Below are 16,963 nucleotides of genomic sequence, written 5' to 3'. Positions count from 1 at the left end.
GATCCTGGGATTTGCACCAAACACCCTTTTAATTAGAAAAAAAAGAAAGACAGCAAAACAAAGAACAAAGACAGCAGACCAAGCCTTCACTTTTGGCCTTGGGTGTAAAGCCTGTCCCTTGCCTTCTCATATTCTCAAGGCTTTTCTTAGGAAAGTTGGGTGATCTAAATCCCACCACCACCAATTTCCATCAACTAAATAATGTAAAAGAAAAGAAATGTGCAACCTTGTTTCATTAAAAAAATAAAAGTTTTTTTTTTCTTTTTCTTTTTCATTTTGCAAATATTAGAAACTTCTTTCTTTGCTTTCATTTTTCATGAAGGTGAAAGAAAAGAAAATGTTCACCTTGTTATTAAGTCATTTTCACTTTATATTTTCCTTTTATTATTTATGTTGTGTTCAAGCTCTAAAACTATGGCCTTTTGGGGGTCAGAGGTGGGGGGATTAAGAATAATAAAGTGTTTTCATTTACTAATTCATAGTGTTTGTAAATAGTCCCATTGTCCCACAATCAAACAAAATGGTTAATCATGACTTCATTTCTTACATTTGTGCTGTCATAGTTCAAAGAAATGGAATCACAAAAAACAAAAAAGAATAAAAAACAAAAACAAAAACACAAAGCACTTAAAATCAAAAGTCAAAACAAAACCCAATCCCATTTATCATCTTTTCAAGATATAAACCTCCTCCATAAAAAAAAGAAAAAGACCCTTTAGCCTCCCAACCTATACTATACCATACCTCAGTGAACCAAACCCTTGGCCTCTTCTGTCCTTTCAGTGGGTTCTTTTGTTTTTCTTTGAGACACCTCAGATTCTCTGTGTTGTTATCTTGTCTTGTAATAAAACTACACAAAGAAAAAAAAAAAAATACCCCACTTTCTTTTTTCTGTAATAAAAAACCCCCACTTTTTACTTTTTTTCTTATTCCCTCCCGGAATTCAAGCTCATAATAACAACAAAGCAAGTAAACAACTTCCCCATGAGGACTCACATGCACATGCATCCACATTCAATAGGAAAACCATACACTAGATTACATTACTTCATGACCCTACAAAGCAGAAAGCCCTCTCTTACGAAAGCCAACAGTTAATAATATCTTTGTTTCTCATAAAATAAGACCAATATTTTTGTTGTATGCATATTATAAAAACTGGTAGATAATTAAATACCTAAGAAGATTGAGAGCCTTTGGGTGTCCTTTCCTCGGAAGTGAGAACCAAACCGATGATAGTGACACTTTGAGAAGAAGAGAGAAGAGAAGAGAAGAAGGTAAAGGAAGAAACTTTGGAGAGAAATGAGTGAAGGAGGAGAAGGCGCATCGTTAGAGTTTACACCGACATGGGTTTTAGCAGCAGTTTGCACAGTGATTGTTGCCATTTCCTTGGCCATGGAGCGTTTGCTTCATTATCTTGGGAATATTTTGAAGAAGAAACAACAGAAACCACTCTTTGAGGCTCTTTTGAAAGTTAAAGAAGGTAACCCATTTCTTTTTTCTCTTTCTTTTTCATTTTTTATGTTAAATTTGTTTATATAGGAAAATAAATTCGGTTGCAAGTGTTAAAGGGTAGGCTTTTTGTTTTGTTTTGTTTTTTTTTCACATTCTGCTTTTTCAAGAAGGCAATCTTTTTTCTTTTTCCATCCATCTGCAGTTTCCTAAATGGGAAAGTTAAAAAGGGAAAGCTGAATTTTTTGTTTTATAGAGGAAGTTCTTTTTCTTTATCTCTCTCTTGTAGAAGGAGTTAGACTGCGGAAAAGATGATCATTTGACAGGTTAAGGAAAAACAAAGTTACTGCTTCTTTCTTGATTAGATGTCAAAGGATATGAAAATTTCATACCCTTCTGCAATTTATATATAAAAAATGGGTTTCTATGTGTTGTTGTTGGGAAATTCTTTTGCTATTTTCCAAATTGTAAACTTGAAATGGGGGAATTTGTTTTGGCAGAGTTGATGCTGTTGGGGTTTATATCACTGTTGTTGACAGTATTTCAGAGTGCAATTTCTAAAATTTGCATATCAAGGGAAGCAGTAACAAGCATGCTTCCTTGTAAAATTGAAGGCAATAAAGAAACAGCAGAGCACTCCAATAGTACTGCTACAACATCACATTTTCAGAAGTATTTTGCTTTTACTCTGTCTGGTGGCACCAGGCGCCTACTGGCTGAAACATCTAGTGCTTCCCAGATGGGATACTGTGGTGAGAAGGTGACATAATTACCCATCACCAAATCAACGGATTTTACTGTTATTTGTGCTTTATTGTGAATATTTGTTGCTTTACACATTTAATAAGGCAAAACAAGGAATTATTGTATATTTTGTCATGGTTAGAAATGAAATCTTGATGAGAGTATTACTATAGTTTTGATGGGAAAAACTGAAACATGAACAGTGTAGCAAATGTATCTAGGATGCCAAATGGATCCCTTGTATATTATTGAATACAGTACTACAGGTTCTGGCTCCTTTTTTATATTGCAAAAGACAGACACTCCCATTAAAGCGCTTTTATTACTTCTATGTTTTTGTGTTTCAGAATAAGGTACCCTTGTTGTCTGTTGAAGCGCTACATCATCTGCATATTTTCATCTTTGTCCTGGCCATTGTCCATGTGACATTCTGTGTTCTCACAGTTTCTTTTGGTGGGCTAAGGGTAAGCTGTCTAATATGTTTCATTTGCTTAGTTTTTCAGCTTTTTCTATTTGTGTTGCAGTTGTTTTCCTCTTCAATACATTTACTTCTCAGCTTCTCATAAAAAGATAATAATTTGTTTGTTGATGTAGATACGTCAATGGAAACATTGGGAAGATTCAATTGCAAAAGAGAATTATGATCCAGAGCAAAGTAAGGATTAATACCAATCTAAATGCTTACTATTTCCCATGTTATCTTTTCCTTATTTGGTGGATAGATGGACATGTGCATTTAGAATCTTGGTCACTACTGGTAGAAGTATTGCCATTAGGAAAGTGAATTGGCTGAGTGACTTATCCCCACCCCCTCTCTCCCTGTGCCAAAAAATGAAAAAAAAAAAAATCTGAGTGAATTATTTTCTTATTAAATTCCCTCTACAGTGGTCTGCTAGGTCTTTGGTGCTTCTAATCTATGTACTGTGTTAGTGCAGTGTTGAAGAAAAAAGTCACTCATGTCCGTGAGCATACTTTTATCAAAGAGCATTTTCTGGGTATCGGTAAAGATTCTATTGTGCTAGGGTGGTTGGTAAGCTGCAATTTCATTTTTGATACAATCTTTTTTTTCATTTACATCTGCAACCATTTAACTTGGAAAAGAGGTCACTTCTGAAGTGTTCTTTTTCTTTTTTGCCCCCACTTGCTTACCCCTCCCTGTCATATGTGAGAATTGGAATGAAATATGCATTTAAGAGAAAGGCAGACCTTGAAATTTCCTTATATACGAGGAATCTGCGCATGTGTGTCTATGGCCTTGGTTTTGATTTTGTGGGTGGAGTTGCAATTTTGTCTTGGTGATCTTAAAACAGATTATTTTGTTAAATACCAATTAGGCCTAGGCATGCTTTTTTTTTTTTTTTTTCATTGTTGGGAATCTGATATTCTTTATTAGACAAATGTGTCTGAGCATATGCTTGCATTCATTCTGCCTCTTGTGGCTGATAAGTTTATGTTTGATCCTCCTATCATCTGATTTTTAATTGTCAAGGGAAGGAACAATTTTTTCCCAAGGTTTTTTCTATCTTGGTATTGGACAAAATGGAAGAAACTACTGTAGTATAATAAAAAATGATGCTGTGCCCCATAAGATGGGGAATAGAAAGTGAGGGGCATAATTAAATTGGTTCTGTTTCTGGTTACAATGAATATCTTTCCCCCTGCCCTGTTTAGTTACCTTCAAAGAACAAGAGTTTTTACATCTGTCATGTATCTTGATATCCCTGGTCTCACTTTTCTTTTATAATAGGAAGCAAAATTGAGCCTCAAACACTTTTTTGGAAGCAGAAGTTTTGCTAACCATGACTCTGATATCCTTCTTCACTCTCCCTTTGTTTTCTTACAGCATTCGTTTTTTAAGCAATTCTATGCATCTGTGACCAAATCAGATTATGTGACACTAAGGCTAGGTTTCATCATGGTAAGTTAGCTTGTAAAATTGGTTGATTGTAGAACTTTTTATGGTTGTGATGTCATTCCTTGTCATAGTCCATTACCTAATATTTATTATTTGTATTGCAGACCCATTGCAGGGGGAATCCCAAGTTTAATTTTCACAAATACATGATACGGGCCTTAGAAGATGATTTCAAGCAAGTTGTTGGTATAAGGCAAGTGATATTTGAGAGTATATTTCTGATGATCTAAGTGTCATATGGTTTCTTCTTTGCACATATCAAATAGGTATGTTTTGGCATTAAATCATGTTTACTTACTAATTCGTGTTGATCTATTGTTTAATTTTTTTGTTTGCAGTTGGTATCTCTGGGTATTTGTGGTCATCTTCCTGTTGCTTAATGTTAATGGTATGTAATACCGTTGATTATTAGCAATTAACTACATCTTGATGCCTTATGCTGTTAGCATCATCATGTTTCGATGTTCAATTATGTTCACAGTCTTGTCAAAAAAGTTATTTGTCTGATTAAAATTTCTTTTAAAGTTCAAAGAATAGATGCATTTTTTATGCTAATTCATAGCACTTGTAACGATATAATGTGGGATTCCATTGGTGGTAACTTAGGACTGTGTGTTCTGGTGTTAAAACTAGAGTGTCATTATTCTATTATCAATTCTTCCCTGCTCTAGATTTTAGGTCATGTTTCTAAGGCTTTCAAATGTAATGATTGGAAAGTATTGATTACACATATGAGCAATTGTTTTTTGCTTCTGTGGCATGTGATAGATGCTTTTGTGAGATTACAGTTTAATGATGACATACATATATAAAAATGACATTTTATTATTATTTTTTCTCTGCAGGCTGGCATACATATTTCTGGATAGCATTCATTCCTTTCATTGTGAGTAGTTTTAATACAATTTCTTACACACACCTATACACATGCACAAAACTAAACACATATCGACCTACAGATAATAGAATTAATCCTGTGAATCAATACCAAATTGAAGAGATCATTGAATAGACTATATGTTAAACAAATAACCCGCTCCATATTAGGATTTTTTTTCTTTTGAAAAACTGATTAATGGGATTGTTAGAACATCATTCTACATGTCAAGTCAATACTGACAACAATGACAGTTACAGTCCTATCAAACAAACAAAAAAACATGGAAAAGCAATGACACTCATGGTAACAGGAGAAATTCATTGACATTAAAAAGGTCATGTCCTCCCATTAGATGCATCAGAGAAGCTCTGTGCAATATAGAACTTTAATTGTATAGAAGTTCTTTTTTTAATTCTGTTCTTCCACTTATTTTTTTATTTTCCAGCTTCTACTTGCTGTTGGCACCAAGCTCGAGCATGTGATTATCCAGTTGGCGCATGAGGTTGCTGAGAAACATGTAGCCATTGAAGGGGAATTAGTGGTTCAGCCATCAGATGATCACTTTTGGTTTAATAAGCCTCGCATTGTCCTCTTCTTGATCCATTTCATCCTCTTCCAAAATGCTTTTGAGATTGCATTTTTCTTCTGGATATGGGTAAGCTTAAAATGTAGGTCGCTATTTTGCCATGTGCACTACAGATAAGGATGACATAATGATACTTTTTTCATCATCTGTAGGTTCAATTTGGCTTCGACTCCTGCATAATGGGTCAAATTGGTTATATCATTCCTAGGCTTGTTATAGGGTAAGAGCCGGTGACCATTCGCTTTATGTTAGATCTTGGTTGGTTTTAAAATTTTTGCTCTTCTATCAAGATTATTGTATGTTTGTTGTTATTATATAGCATTCTTATTTCTGTTGGTTTTTGCAGGGTTTTCATTCAGGTACTCTGTAGTTATAGCACCCTGCCACTTTATGCCATTGTCACACAGGTCAGTTGAGTTTCTTATAACTATAAACTTTAATTCCTAAGCTGGAACTCCAATTCACATTTATATTTATTGAATTGAAGATGGGGAGCTCATTCAAGAAGGCTATATTTGATGAGCATGTGCAAGCAGGCCTTGTTGGTTGGGCACAAAAGGCGAAGAAAAAGAAAGGCTTAAGAGCTGCTACTGAGGCTGCTGCTCAGGAGGAACGTCCTTCTGTTGCGATTCAGATGGGAAGAGTTTTGCGCAATGCAGCTGCTCCTGAGGAGATTACTCCTTCACATGGTTCTGATCATGGCTCGAGATGAGCAGTGCTGATGGGGCAACAGAGCCATGCTAGTTGCTTCATTGTGAAAGGTGCTGGTTTTGTAAAATTAGTGATTAGGTAACAGCATTGGTTATGTATTTATCAAGGGTGTATTTATATTCACAGGGGTGGTATATGTTCTTATGAGTATCTTCTGGGCATCAAATTCGGGTTAAAGATTGTAAAGAGTTTGTAACATCCATCTGAAGCATTCGGTTGCTGTTAGTGTTGACTGCTTAGTGTATCTCAACGGCAGTTACTTCTGTAATCTTAACACACTGTTATATCATGGAGGCTCAAAATTTGCAAAGCAAAAGTTTTTGTTGGTAATCTTGTTGGGAAATACAAATAAAGTGTTTCCATTAGTAAATTTTTACTGACAATTCTTTAATTTTAAAAGCTTGTTGGATTCTTTATTATACTAATTATTTGCTAATGGATATATTCATATAAACACAGTAAATAATTAAAATGAAAAGCAAATTGTATTGAAATTAAATTTGTATTTAGATACAAGAATAATCGGGATATTTACAACTAGCTCGTGCACAAAAGCAAGAAGAAATGATTATGTATCTACCCTGAGATCTTCTTCAGTCTTCTTCAAGAATCTCACTTGTCTATTCTGAAAGACATAAGAATTGGATATATGTTATCGCAGGCTTTGAAAATCTCCTTTCTATCATGAGTTCCCGCGATCACTATCTTTCCAGAAGAAAAAATCTTAATCATAACTTTGGATTGTTTCATCCGATAAATCAATCCCGGAAACAATTCTGGCTCGTATACTGAAGACTCGTAATGAGAATTCCCCAAATGTGTAAGGTTGACGGAAAATGGAAGATCACAAGAAGCAACGATGTTCTGAATCTGGAAATCCTTGAACTTGACATCAAAACCAAGCTTTTGAATGATCCGAGCATACTTGCGGGCTGCCAAGCGGGATTGTTGCTCAGTTTCGGCTCCAGTGCAGACCATCTTCCCAGAGGAGAATATAAGCGCAGTGGTTCTGGATTCCCTTAACCTCATCATCAGTGCAGCAAACCTTTCGGGGTTGTATTCAGTATTTCGAGCACGAAGGGCAATGGCTTTGAGGTCCAGCGAGCAACCGAGGTCGACGGATGACACCACGTTCTCAATGGCCGGGACAACGCCAGAACATGAAACATGGCTACTCTGCAACACTCTATCAGCTGCCATCTCCCTAACCTTGAAATGCGAGGATGCAGGGTTTATTGATCAAAAGTATTCGCACGAGAAGAAAAAGGAGATAGGGAAGCTATCAGCTGTATCTTAGTCTGACAAGAGAAGAGGCGGCAACAAGCTATAGAGGCAGGAGAGTTCAATTCCTGATGGGAGACGCGTAGGATTCAAGTTTAAATTTAATACTTTAATTCTGTTTAGTATTATAAAATAATATATATGTCTTTTTTAAAATTTTTAATTTTATTGCAATTGAATAATATTAATTTGAATTTATAATATAAAACAGGTAAAATGCACTTAAAATTCATGATTAATCGTGAATATGAATTATTGATATCAAACATTAACCTTCACTTTCATATCATGTGACTGTTGTATTATGTTTGTAATAAACCTTGTATTCTCTTACTATTGATAATATTGTAATGTTGTTAGAAATTCAATATAAATATTTAAAATAAAAAAGTTAATAAATGTTGAAATTGAATTTTTATTTAGAAACAAGAATTGTGATATTTACAATTAATTCATCGGCAAAACAATAAAAAATAAATAAAAATAATCAATAATTTATGAAGTTCAAATTTCATTTTTTCAAAAAAATTGACAAAACTTATGAAATAAAAATAATTTTCCTTAAAATATAATAGTAATTGCTAATTCGTTTTATTTTATTTTAATAGTAAAGCATATTATAAGGAAGAGGAAAGTATACAAACAAAATTAAATTCAACCATAAAAGAAATTCGGTAACCCGACCCGGTGCAATCCAAATATCCAGAAGTCCGCCATTTCCTGAAATCGGTAATCCGCCATATGCAAAACCCCATAAACCCTAAACTCCCAAATTCTCTGGAAACAAAAAATGATTCATTACTAACTTTTTGAGTAGATTCGATTCACCCGTTAAACTTCGAGTCTTCCGGCAAAATTTTTTCCCTTTCAAAAAATGACGATCCATTCAGTAGTAATCCAGAAACTCTTAACAACAAATTCCCACATCAGCCGACAAACAGTAACCCACCATTTCAAACAATTTACCTACGGAATCCGGAACAAGCAAGCCATCCTCGATTCTGACAAGACCCTAATCTGCCTCCGCAATGCTCTCAACTTCATCACGTGCCTCTCACGTGACCCATCTTCCTCTTTCCTCTTCATCAACACCAACCCTCTTTTCCAACCCATAATCGACGAGATGACCTTGAAAGTGACAACCTTCAATCCTGAAAGGGTAAGCAACCTTTGGAAGATGCGTGGATTTTTGACCAACAGTTTCAGTCCTAAGAAGTTTCGGTCTAGGAATAAGAAACTAGTTTTTGGGCCGACTAGGTTGCCTGATTGTGTTGTGGTTTTTGATACTGAGAGGAAAAGTTCGATTTTGTCGGAAGCGCAAACGTTGGGGATTCCGATAGTTGGGTTGGTTGATTCGAGTACGCCGTTGGAGTTTTATAAGAAGGTTACTTATCCAATACCGGCTAATGATTCTGTTCAGTTCGTTTATTTGGTTTGTAATATGATTACTAAGTGTTTAATGTTGGAGAAGAAGAAAAAAGAGGGAGAAAAGAGGATTGGGAGGAAGGCTACAAGTAGGTATGGAATTTTCTCTTTTTTCTGGGTATCGAAATCTGAATGCATTGTGCTTAGATAGATTTTTTTTTCATACTGATTTTATTGATTTAACTAGAGAAGAACGAACTAAGTTTGTTGTTAGTAATATATAGGATATTTGTGATGAAGGATTTAAGAGTGATTTTGAGTTGTGGATCATGAGTTATACTTTTCCTGATATATCTAAGACAGAATTAAGAGCTATTACTAAGTAAATCCGTGCTTAATTAGAACTTGGTTGAGGATATTAGTATAGGGAGAATTTCCGTTCTGGATTCTGATTTATGAGGTTTGCTTCTGATAATTATGCAGAGCAATAGGTTTATTTCTTATGTTTTTGGAATTCTTGCTGTGATGTTTGTGTATTTGATATGAGTGTTTGGAGCTTGGTGTAGCACTGTGTCTTCTGTTCTTTGTTTCTATATTGGTAATGTTTCCAATTGTTGGTTTACCTGAAATTTGATTCTTGATTGAAGGGAAGAAGTTAAGCAAATTGAAGAGAGCACTGGTGAGAGCAAGGTGGAAAGTGCAAATGAAGTGCTTGTCATTCCCTATGATAACTTAGCACCTCTTTCTGGGGGTAATGTTTAGTCTTTATTCATTTACTTGTTAATTTATTTTATTCCAGCTATAAGAGCCACAAAATTATAGCAGGACATTGGAGTTTGCCATCTTCAGCTTGTATAACATGTACAATTTGTTTATGTTCTTTCTGCCCTGAAGCAGATATTGCAGACATGAAGCAGCTTTTAGACAAGCTTGTTGTGGTGAAGTTCAATGGAGCTTTGGGAAAAAATATGGGTTTCAATGGTCCCAAGTAAGCAATAATTTTACTTCTGGAAATTTGATTCTCATTTTCTTTCAATAAAAAATGAATTTGTTGATGACTCCAATATATATATATATATATAGATAGATAGATGTATATATATGCCTCTACTTAATTGAATGCAATTTCTGTTGTATATATATGTTCTGCTTTTACATGTAGATGGATTAAATATAATCCTTTGTCTGATATAGAAGGTTTGATCTGCTTCTAATATACTGATGATGTGCCTCCCTGCCTTCAAAATTTTGAACTGCGAGTGTTTTGAATGAATAATTTTCGTTGTTATACTGGGCATTTGCATGTGGAATATACTTATTTTGAATAAATATAGGATTTGTTACTACTTAGCTTTTTAGGGAAGCTTTATACTTCTAGAAGAATTTAAGAATTCTCCATTTTTAATTTGAAACAAGGTTGTGCTTTCTTCACTTTTGGTCTTTAATGTACAAGGCATTCTTGTTACAGAAACATTTGGACATTTTGTTGAATTTGTGCAATTCCCATTCCTTTGCACAGGTCTTTGATTGAAGTTAAAAATGGGTCAACATCTCTGGACTTAACTGTTAACCAAATTCAGGTTGGTTGGTAGTACTTTTGTTGTATATACTGGTGTTCTAGCTCAATGGAGCTGACTAGTTCAACATATTCAATTCTTTGTAGTCGCTAAATTCCAAGTATGGATGCAATGTTCCTCTGCTTCTGATCAACTCAAGGACAACACACGATGATGTCTTAAAGGTGATTTACATTTTCCACTCCTTCATTATGTTCTCAACCGTGTGTCTCACCAAAGGTACTCACCTGAGTTGTCATCTGTAGGTTTTGGAGAAATATTCCAGCTCAAAGATAGATATACATTCTTTTAGACAGGTTTGAAAACCTAGCTTGTAGAATTGGTTCTAGAATTATTCTATAAACCTTAAATTTTATTGACTTCCTTTTGATAAAATAATTGGTTTAAGTAGGGGGACCAAATTCAACAGGAGTTATCTTTCAGTGAGGGCGGTGAGGATGAATGGTATGTCCATTTTTGTATCCTTCCTCCCACACATCGTTCTTTTTTTTTTTTTAATATAAGATTGTATGGTGATGACTAAACGATGATAAGTATATTTATCAGCTTCACAAAGTTTTGGTAAAGTTTATAGTAAGGCTCTAGAAATCAATTATAATTTTGATTAGAAATGAGGGTATCTCCACAGGTATTACATCATGAATTTATTCTTCAACTTCACTTTTTTTCTCATTGTTTGTCATGAAATAGTTACCCTTTTAGATTTTTCTACTCTTGAGCTAGATGTATGTTTTGTAAGGGTAGCTCCACAGATATTATTACTCCATGATTTTATTCTTCAACTTCACTTTTTTCTCACTGTTTGTCATGAAATAGTTACCCTCTTAGATTCTTCTACTCTAGATCTAGATGTATGTTTTCTTGATTTTAGCATCCAAGTGCATTTCATTTAGATGAACATGAAAATTCATATTTTGCTGTCAACATCCTACCACCTTTCATATTGATGAACTGGAAAAGGCAGAGATGTCTTTGCTTGTACCATCTTAGGGTATCTTTTCCCCATTTGATTTATCAATTTATCCAAACTTTTATGTGGCCATCTGATCATTCCTCCAATAGCCAATAGAATTATTATTATTATTTTTTTGGCTTTTTTGCTCTCTACGGTTACATTGTGGTTTCACTTGCCTACTGCTGAAAGTTCCCTAATTGGTTCTTTTAATTTTTTATACGCAAAGGTATTCTTCTGATCATGGTGCTCAATTCCTTTCCCTCATGAGTAGTGGAACTCTTGATGTATTACTTTCCCAGGTAAGATTGTTTTGTGATTTTGAATATATTCCTTTTTGTTCCTCTATGTCTATAAGATAAAGAGGTATCTATGAGAAAGAAATGCAAAAGTATGTTGGGAGGAGGAATCCTGATACAAACTGTTAATAATTTCCACATTGTTTTTCAGGGTAAGGAGTATGCCCTTGTGGTGAACCCTGATAACGTGGCTGCTGTTGTGGACCCACGTATCCTTGAATGGATTCTTTCATTTGATTTTCTGATTTTTAATGACCTTCAATTCTGATAGTTGTGTCCCTTGAGTGATATTTTAGAAATCTTGAACCATTTGGCCCAAAACAGTGTTGAATACTGTATGGAGGTATGCAAAGATGATTTCAATTTTTTATAATACTTTGGCTGAAAACTTGTTTGTAAGACTTTACTGTTTTCAGGTGATGCCAACCACCTCAGGTGGTTTGATGAACTTTATGGCTAGTTCACTCCAAGGAAAGTTTAAGGCAAGTGAAATCTTAAATTATACTAATGTCTGATAAATTTGTTTGATATCTATGTATCTGTCAAAACAACCTTAACTTTGTCGCTTTCATTGTCATATAGCTTGAAGACTTCACTTCAAATCCTACTAAACATGTAAGTTGCTGATAATACTTTTTCCAGATAAGAAAAAGGCAAGCAAATCCCTTTTTTCTAAGCACTTTTTTTCCAAAATTTTATGTCAAAGTGCATAAAATAATAGGTAAATGGTGTGGTTTCATTCAGACATTGTTTGTTCAATCTAACTGATTCATTATTTGCCTTTCTGTTTTGTCATGGTCATAACAAGTCGGTGAAAAAGTTCAAATTCATTGATACAAGAAACTTGTGAGTGAACTGCTATGCCCTGTGAATTTGCTGTATAAAAATGGCAAATATGCTAAATTGTGCTTCCCATTTTCTCAGGTGGGTAGATTTGAGAGCCATTAAAAGGCTTGTAGATACTAATGCACTGAAGTTGGGCTACCTTTCTATGTTAAAGGTACTCTTTGCTTACTTTTTCTTCAACAGGTGTGCATGTCCATCAAGCAAGAAATAATGAAGGTCTTATTGTTGTTACTTTGTCATTGAGGCAGTTATTTGAAAAAGCAATTGGCATTATGATTCCTCAATCTCGTTTTCTTCCATTAAATTCCACATCAGACTTACTTCTTTTCCAGGTGATTCTTATTTATCTAATATAATTTCATGCTACAACCTAAAGAAAATGCTATTTTATCTTGACTTACGATTCTAAGCATCAAAATTCTGTGTTCTGCAGTCGGACCTTTACTCATTTACCGAAGGCGTTTTAATTCGAAATGATGCTAGGACTACTCCTACTAACCCTTCCATTGATTTAGGACCGGAATTTGAAAAGGTGAACATTTATTCGGTTGCAAAGTCATTACCTTTATTGTGGTTGCATTTAGTTTCTTTAATTTGTTTATTTAGTTTCTGTTTCTATCTTCAGGTTAGCGATTTCCAAAGTCGCTTTAAAACCATTCCTAGCATTATTAGGCTGGATAGCTTGGAGGTGACTGGTGATGTTTGGTTTGGCGCTGATATAACTCTCAAGGTATCTCCTGCACCAGTATCTTGCTTATTTGTTGAAGTATTTAATTTTTCCTTCTATATTAGGTTTAAACTTGATGCTCTCATCTTTTCCATATTGAAAGTTGTAGATGAGTGCTGGGTGTGAGTATATTCGAATTGCTCTATAATTTGATAGTGTCTTAATAATTGATGGCTGAAACATGCAAGACAGCAAGAGGGAACTCGTGTCCAAAGGAAATTTCTATGAAGTACCTCTCAGGTTTCTTTGTTATCCATTACATATGACTTCCTTTTCCCCTCAAGTTCAAGAAATGTCATCTACACAATGAGATTCTATTCATTCTTTAGGAATTTCAAGTATAGTATTTGACTCATTGCAATTATTTTTTGTGCTAAATAAGGTTAACTATCTGCAAGGTTTGTGTATTTATTTTTTAAAAAAAAATCAAAGAGAACAGCCAATACAGATATTCTGTTATGTGCATTAAATTTTACTTGCTGGTGCATGTAAGGCAATAGCCTGGAGGTGTATATAGCACCACGCACATGTATGCATGTCTGCATTCATGGATATTTGGAGAAGGTTGGGATTGGGTCTGGCTTCTGTTTCAACACTGCCAGCGAGTCATAAGTTTTGCTGTTTAACTTGTTTCCATCTTTTAATGGTTTGTGTTCTGTAGGGGAGAGTTAGAATTGCTGCAGACCCTGGAGTGAAATTGGAAATTCCTGATGGAGTCGTGCTTAAGAATGAGGTAAACCTTGAAATTATCCTGATACTGCTCGAAGATTCTGTTTTCCCCTTAGTTGACCTTCGATGTTGTGTTGTTTGTTTTATTCTTTGTTCAGGAGATCAAAGACCCCAGAGACATTTAAGGTGGGGAGCATTTATACCATTTTCACTTAATTCGTTTGACCATGAGGAACAACACAGATGCAATAGAAGATTTTGCCAATGCGTAGTATCATTGTTTTCCCCCAAATTTTGTTTTCAATGAATGGTCATTGTTAACGGTAGAAGAAAATAATAGTTGGAGCATTGGGCTGAGTGAATGCACATTATGATCGGCTTACCAGAAAATGATTGCTCTAACTTATAAACATCTCTGTTTTTCTTTTCTCGTGCATTAGGGGAAAGAAAGTAGCAGAGGGTATGGAAAGACCAAGCTTCATGTTATGTATTTTTCATGTTTGTAATGTATAATAAGATAGCTAGATTCTGCATTAAACTGAAGAGGAGTCCAACTCTTTCTACGTCATAAATACATTTCAAAAACTCCTTTTGCTTCTTGAGATGAAGTACAAATCTGCTTCTGAAGCGCAGTACCTTTTCTCCTCAACGGCATTGCATTACCTTGTAAGAAACGTTTTTCAGGTTGAGCCATTGCCAGATTTTAAGATAATTGCAATTCATTCTTTTCAATTCCAAAAAGGATTGTAATATAATGAAAAAGGGTGCTGATTCAAGTATTTAATTTGCCTTTTGAAGCTTACAAAAATTGTTCACAAGCCAAAACTGAGTTATTCCAATTTATTAAACAAAAAAAGAGCAGAAGATATGTAAGAAATTAACTCATAATTTTCTTCAAGCAAACCAAAAAAGTAGTTTCCAAATCATCAGTTATAGTGGATGAAGATAAGAAGGAAATGATTAAGATAGGGTAATTAAAAAAATAAATTAAATTACCAAAACGTTCATCATTTAAATTTTATTATTGTTTGAAGATAAATGGATTCAGCTCTGAAAGAAATAATGAAATAAATTTGCTAATCGTCAAAAACCAATGGTCCCATAAACCATCCCATGCTTCCAACAACACTAGATCGCTTGCCTCTCCCTAGTTTTCCCACAAAGGATAAGGCCATAAAGCTTCCATTTTTCTTCTGATCTTTTTTCTCTCAAATTTCCTTTCTTGCAAACCAAACCCAGAAAAAACCATGTCAATTGCTTCCTTATCCCTTCCTTCCTTAGGCCATTGCTGCCAAAATTCTCCTCCTATCTCCCTCAAATCTTCTTTTCTCTCAAAACCCACAACAACCCAGTTTTCTTTTGCCTTCAAAACCACCCAAAAAAGGTCCTTTTTCCATATAGTCTCAATGAGCATGGAAGCAGGCGTTGGAGTAATGGGCACAAAGCTTGGCATGATGAGTTACTTTGAAACTGATGGCACAGTCGTTCCAGTGACTGTAGTCGGTTTTAGGGAAGGAAATATAGTGACCCAAGTTAAGACCTCGGCTACTGATGGTTATGATGCTGTTCAAGTTGGGTATAGGAGAGTTAGAGATAAGAAGTTGACAAAGCCTGAGTTGGGCCATTTGGAGAAAGGTGGTGTTATTCCCATGAGGCATTTGCAAGAGTTTAGGTTGCAAAGTGTGGAGGAGTTTGAGGTTGGTCAGAAGTTGGCTGTTGAAGAGATTTTTAAGGAAGGTGATCTTGTTGACGTCTCTGGGACTACTATTGGGAAAGGATTTCAAGGTTAGATTTTTTTTTTTGTTTATTCTTTTTGGTTGCATTTGCAAGGTGATAACTAATTGGTGGTTTTGCCTTATTGTTCTCAGTGAGAATTGCTAATAAAAGTAGTGGTGTTTGTTTTTTTGGCTATGTTTAATTTAGTTTTATTGGCTATGTTGGAGGATGAGCAAATGTATGATCTTTCAGATATGATTATATAAATCCCCTCTTTATGATAAAATACATACCTGTATGCATTTTGAAGTGAATTAGTTTTGTGTGAATCATAGCTTCATCATGAATGTCTGCTCATATCTTAAACTTACAATGTCATGTTGATCAAATTGCAAATTTTTTAATTGTTATATCTATTGTTTTCTTTATTTGAAGTTATGATTTTTTTCCCCTTGAACTCTTTATATATTTGGGTTAGTATGTTTTGTTCTAGTTATATTATTTTGATAACTGTCCTTTATTCAAAGATGATGAAATTCCGTTGCAAATCTGGATCTTGTTGTAATGGTAATTCAAAAACCTTAGTGATGGAATTTAATATCTTAATTTTTTTCCCCAAATTTCACACAGGTGGGATTAAGCGCCATAATTTTAAAAGAGGTCAAATGACCCATGGTTCCAAGAGTCATAGAGCGTTAGGGTCTATTGGTGCTGGAACAACACCTGGCCGTGTATACAAGGGGAAGAAAATGCCTGGCAGGATGGGAGGAAGCAAAAGAAAGATCCGAAAGCTCAAGATTGTGAAACTTGACAATGAGCTTCGAGTTGTGATGATCAAAGGTGCTGTCCCTGGTAAGCCAGGAAATCTGCTACGTATAACTCCAGCTAAGATTGTTGGGAAGAACATACCAAAGAACTAATTTCATGTATTGTAACTTACTTGATTTTGGTTAGTCTTGCATCATTAAAAATGCTAAATCTTGTATAATGTTTTTGCTTTCTGTAGTAGAAATTTAGTATTTCAGTTGTGCAATCTTTTGATGAATTCTTTGTTGTATGATTTTAAGTTTAAGTTTACCATTTTTTTGAGTTGATTCCTGAATTTGGGAATGGCTTCTCAATTTGCAAAGTTCTTAAATTTATCAGTCAATTCTACTTCTCAATATGGTTATTGTTAGTGTATGTGTTCCCACTGCTGAATTGTAGATATGTATCCTTTGTACCATCTGAAGTGCCTCAACTC

General features: G+C 34.7%; 3 protein-coding genes and 1 pseudogene across 5 annotated transcripts; 3 read left to right on the top strand and 1 right to left on the bottom strand.

The window, feature by feature from the left end:
* The first annotated feature begins 1,061 nt into the window (after window positions 1–1,061).
* MLO1 (Seven transmembrane MLO family protein) lies at window positions 1,062–6,618 on the top strand. Of its 2 annotated transcripts, XM_018121952.2 has the most exons (13): window positions 1,069–1,483; window positions 1,953–2,212; window positions 2,544–2,660; window positions 2,791–2,851; window positions 3,132–3,226; window positions 4,040–4,114; window positions 4,216–4,304; window positions 4,450–4,499; window positions 4,957–4,997; window positions 5,437–5,646; window positions 5,730–5,797; window positions 5,924–5,984; window positions 6,065–6,618. In XM_018121952.2, the coding sequence occupies exons 1-13, from the start codon at window positions 1,303–1,305 to the stop codon at window positions 6,287–6,289; spliced, it is 1,533 nt and encodes a 510-aa protein (XP_017977441.2). In that variant the 5' UTR covers window positions 1,069–1,302; the 3' UTR covers window positions 6,290–6,618. The 2 variants fall into 2 exon arrangements, with proteins under 2 accessions (XP_088662633.1, XP_017977441.2); XM_088806507.1 differs by lacking the exon at window positions 4,040–4,114 and having other exon boundaries at window positions 1,062–1,483.
* A 136-nt stretch (window positions 6,619–6,754) lies between these two features.
* On the bottom strand, window positions 6,755–7,573 carry LOC18599738 (TATA-box-binding protein 2 pseudogene; annotated as a pseudogene).
* Window positions 7,574–8,240: 667 nt separating this feature from the next.
* LOC18599737 (UTP--glucose-1-phosphate uridylyltransferase) lies at window positions 8,241–14,636 on the top strand. 2 transcript variants are annotated; one of them, XR_016026440.1, is made up of 20 exons: window positions 8,241–9,087; window positions 9,582–9,685; window positions 9,832–9,922; window positions 10,454–10,514; window positions 10,598–10,675; window positions 10,757–10,807; window positions 10,903–10,955; window positions 11,693–11,765; window positions 11,914–11,971; window positions 12,059–12,105; window positions 12,179–12,244; window positions 12,345–12,377; window positions 12,571–12,608; window positions 12,687–12,762; window positions 12,857–12,940; window positions 13,042–13,140; window positions 13,234–13,338; window positions 13,524–13,575; window positions 13,997–14,068; window positions 14,163–14,636. XR_016026440.1 is itself a non-coding variant. In XM_018122138.2 (19 exons), exons 1-19 carry the CDS (start codon window positions 8,444–8,446, stop codon window positions 14,187–14,189), a joined length of 1,860 nt encoding a protein of 619 aa, XP_017977627.2. In that variant the 5' UTR covers window positions 8,244–8,443; the 3' UTR covers window positions 14,190–14,636. The 2 variants fall into 2 exon arrangements, 1 of the variants encoding a protein (XP_017977627.2); XM_018122138.2 differs by lacking the exon at window positions 13,524–13,575 and having other exon boundaries at window positions 8,244–9,087.
* A 515-nt stretch (window positions 14,637–15,151) lies between these two features.
* On the top strand, window positions 15,152–16,822 carry LOC18599736 (Ribosomal protein L3 family protein). The gene is made up of 2 exons (XM_018121724.2): window positions 15,152–15,789; window positions 16,351–16,822. Exons 1-2 carry the CDS (start codon window positions 15,252–15,254, stop codon window positions 16,638–16,640), a joined length of 828 nt encoding a protein of 275 aa, XP_017977213.2. The 5' UTR covers window positions 15,152–15,251; the 3' UTR covers window positions 16,641–16,822.
* The last annotated feature ends 141 nt before the right edge of the window (window positions 16,823–16,963 follow it).

Source organism: Theobroma cacao, chromosome 5 (assembly GCF_053813885.1).
Source record: "Theobroma cacao isolate CCN51 chromosome 5, ASM5381388v1, whole genome shotgun sequence".
NCBI classification, from domain to species: domain Eukaryota; kingdom Viridiplantae; phylum Streptophyta; class Magnoliopsida; order Malvales; family Malvaceae; genus Theobroma; species Theobroma cacao.
Note: the sequence above shows the minus strand (reverse complement) of the source record. Positions and strands in the feature narration are given on the sequence as shown.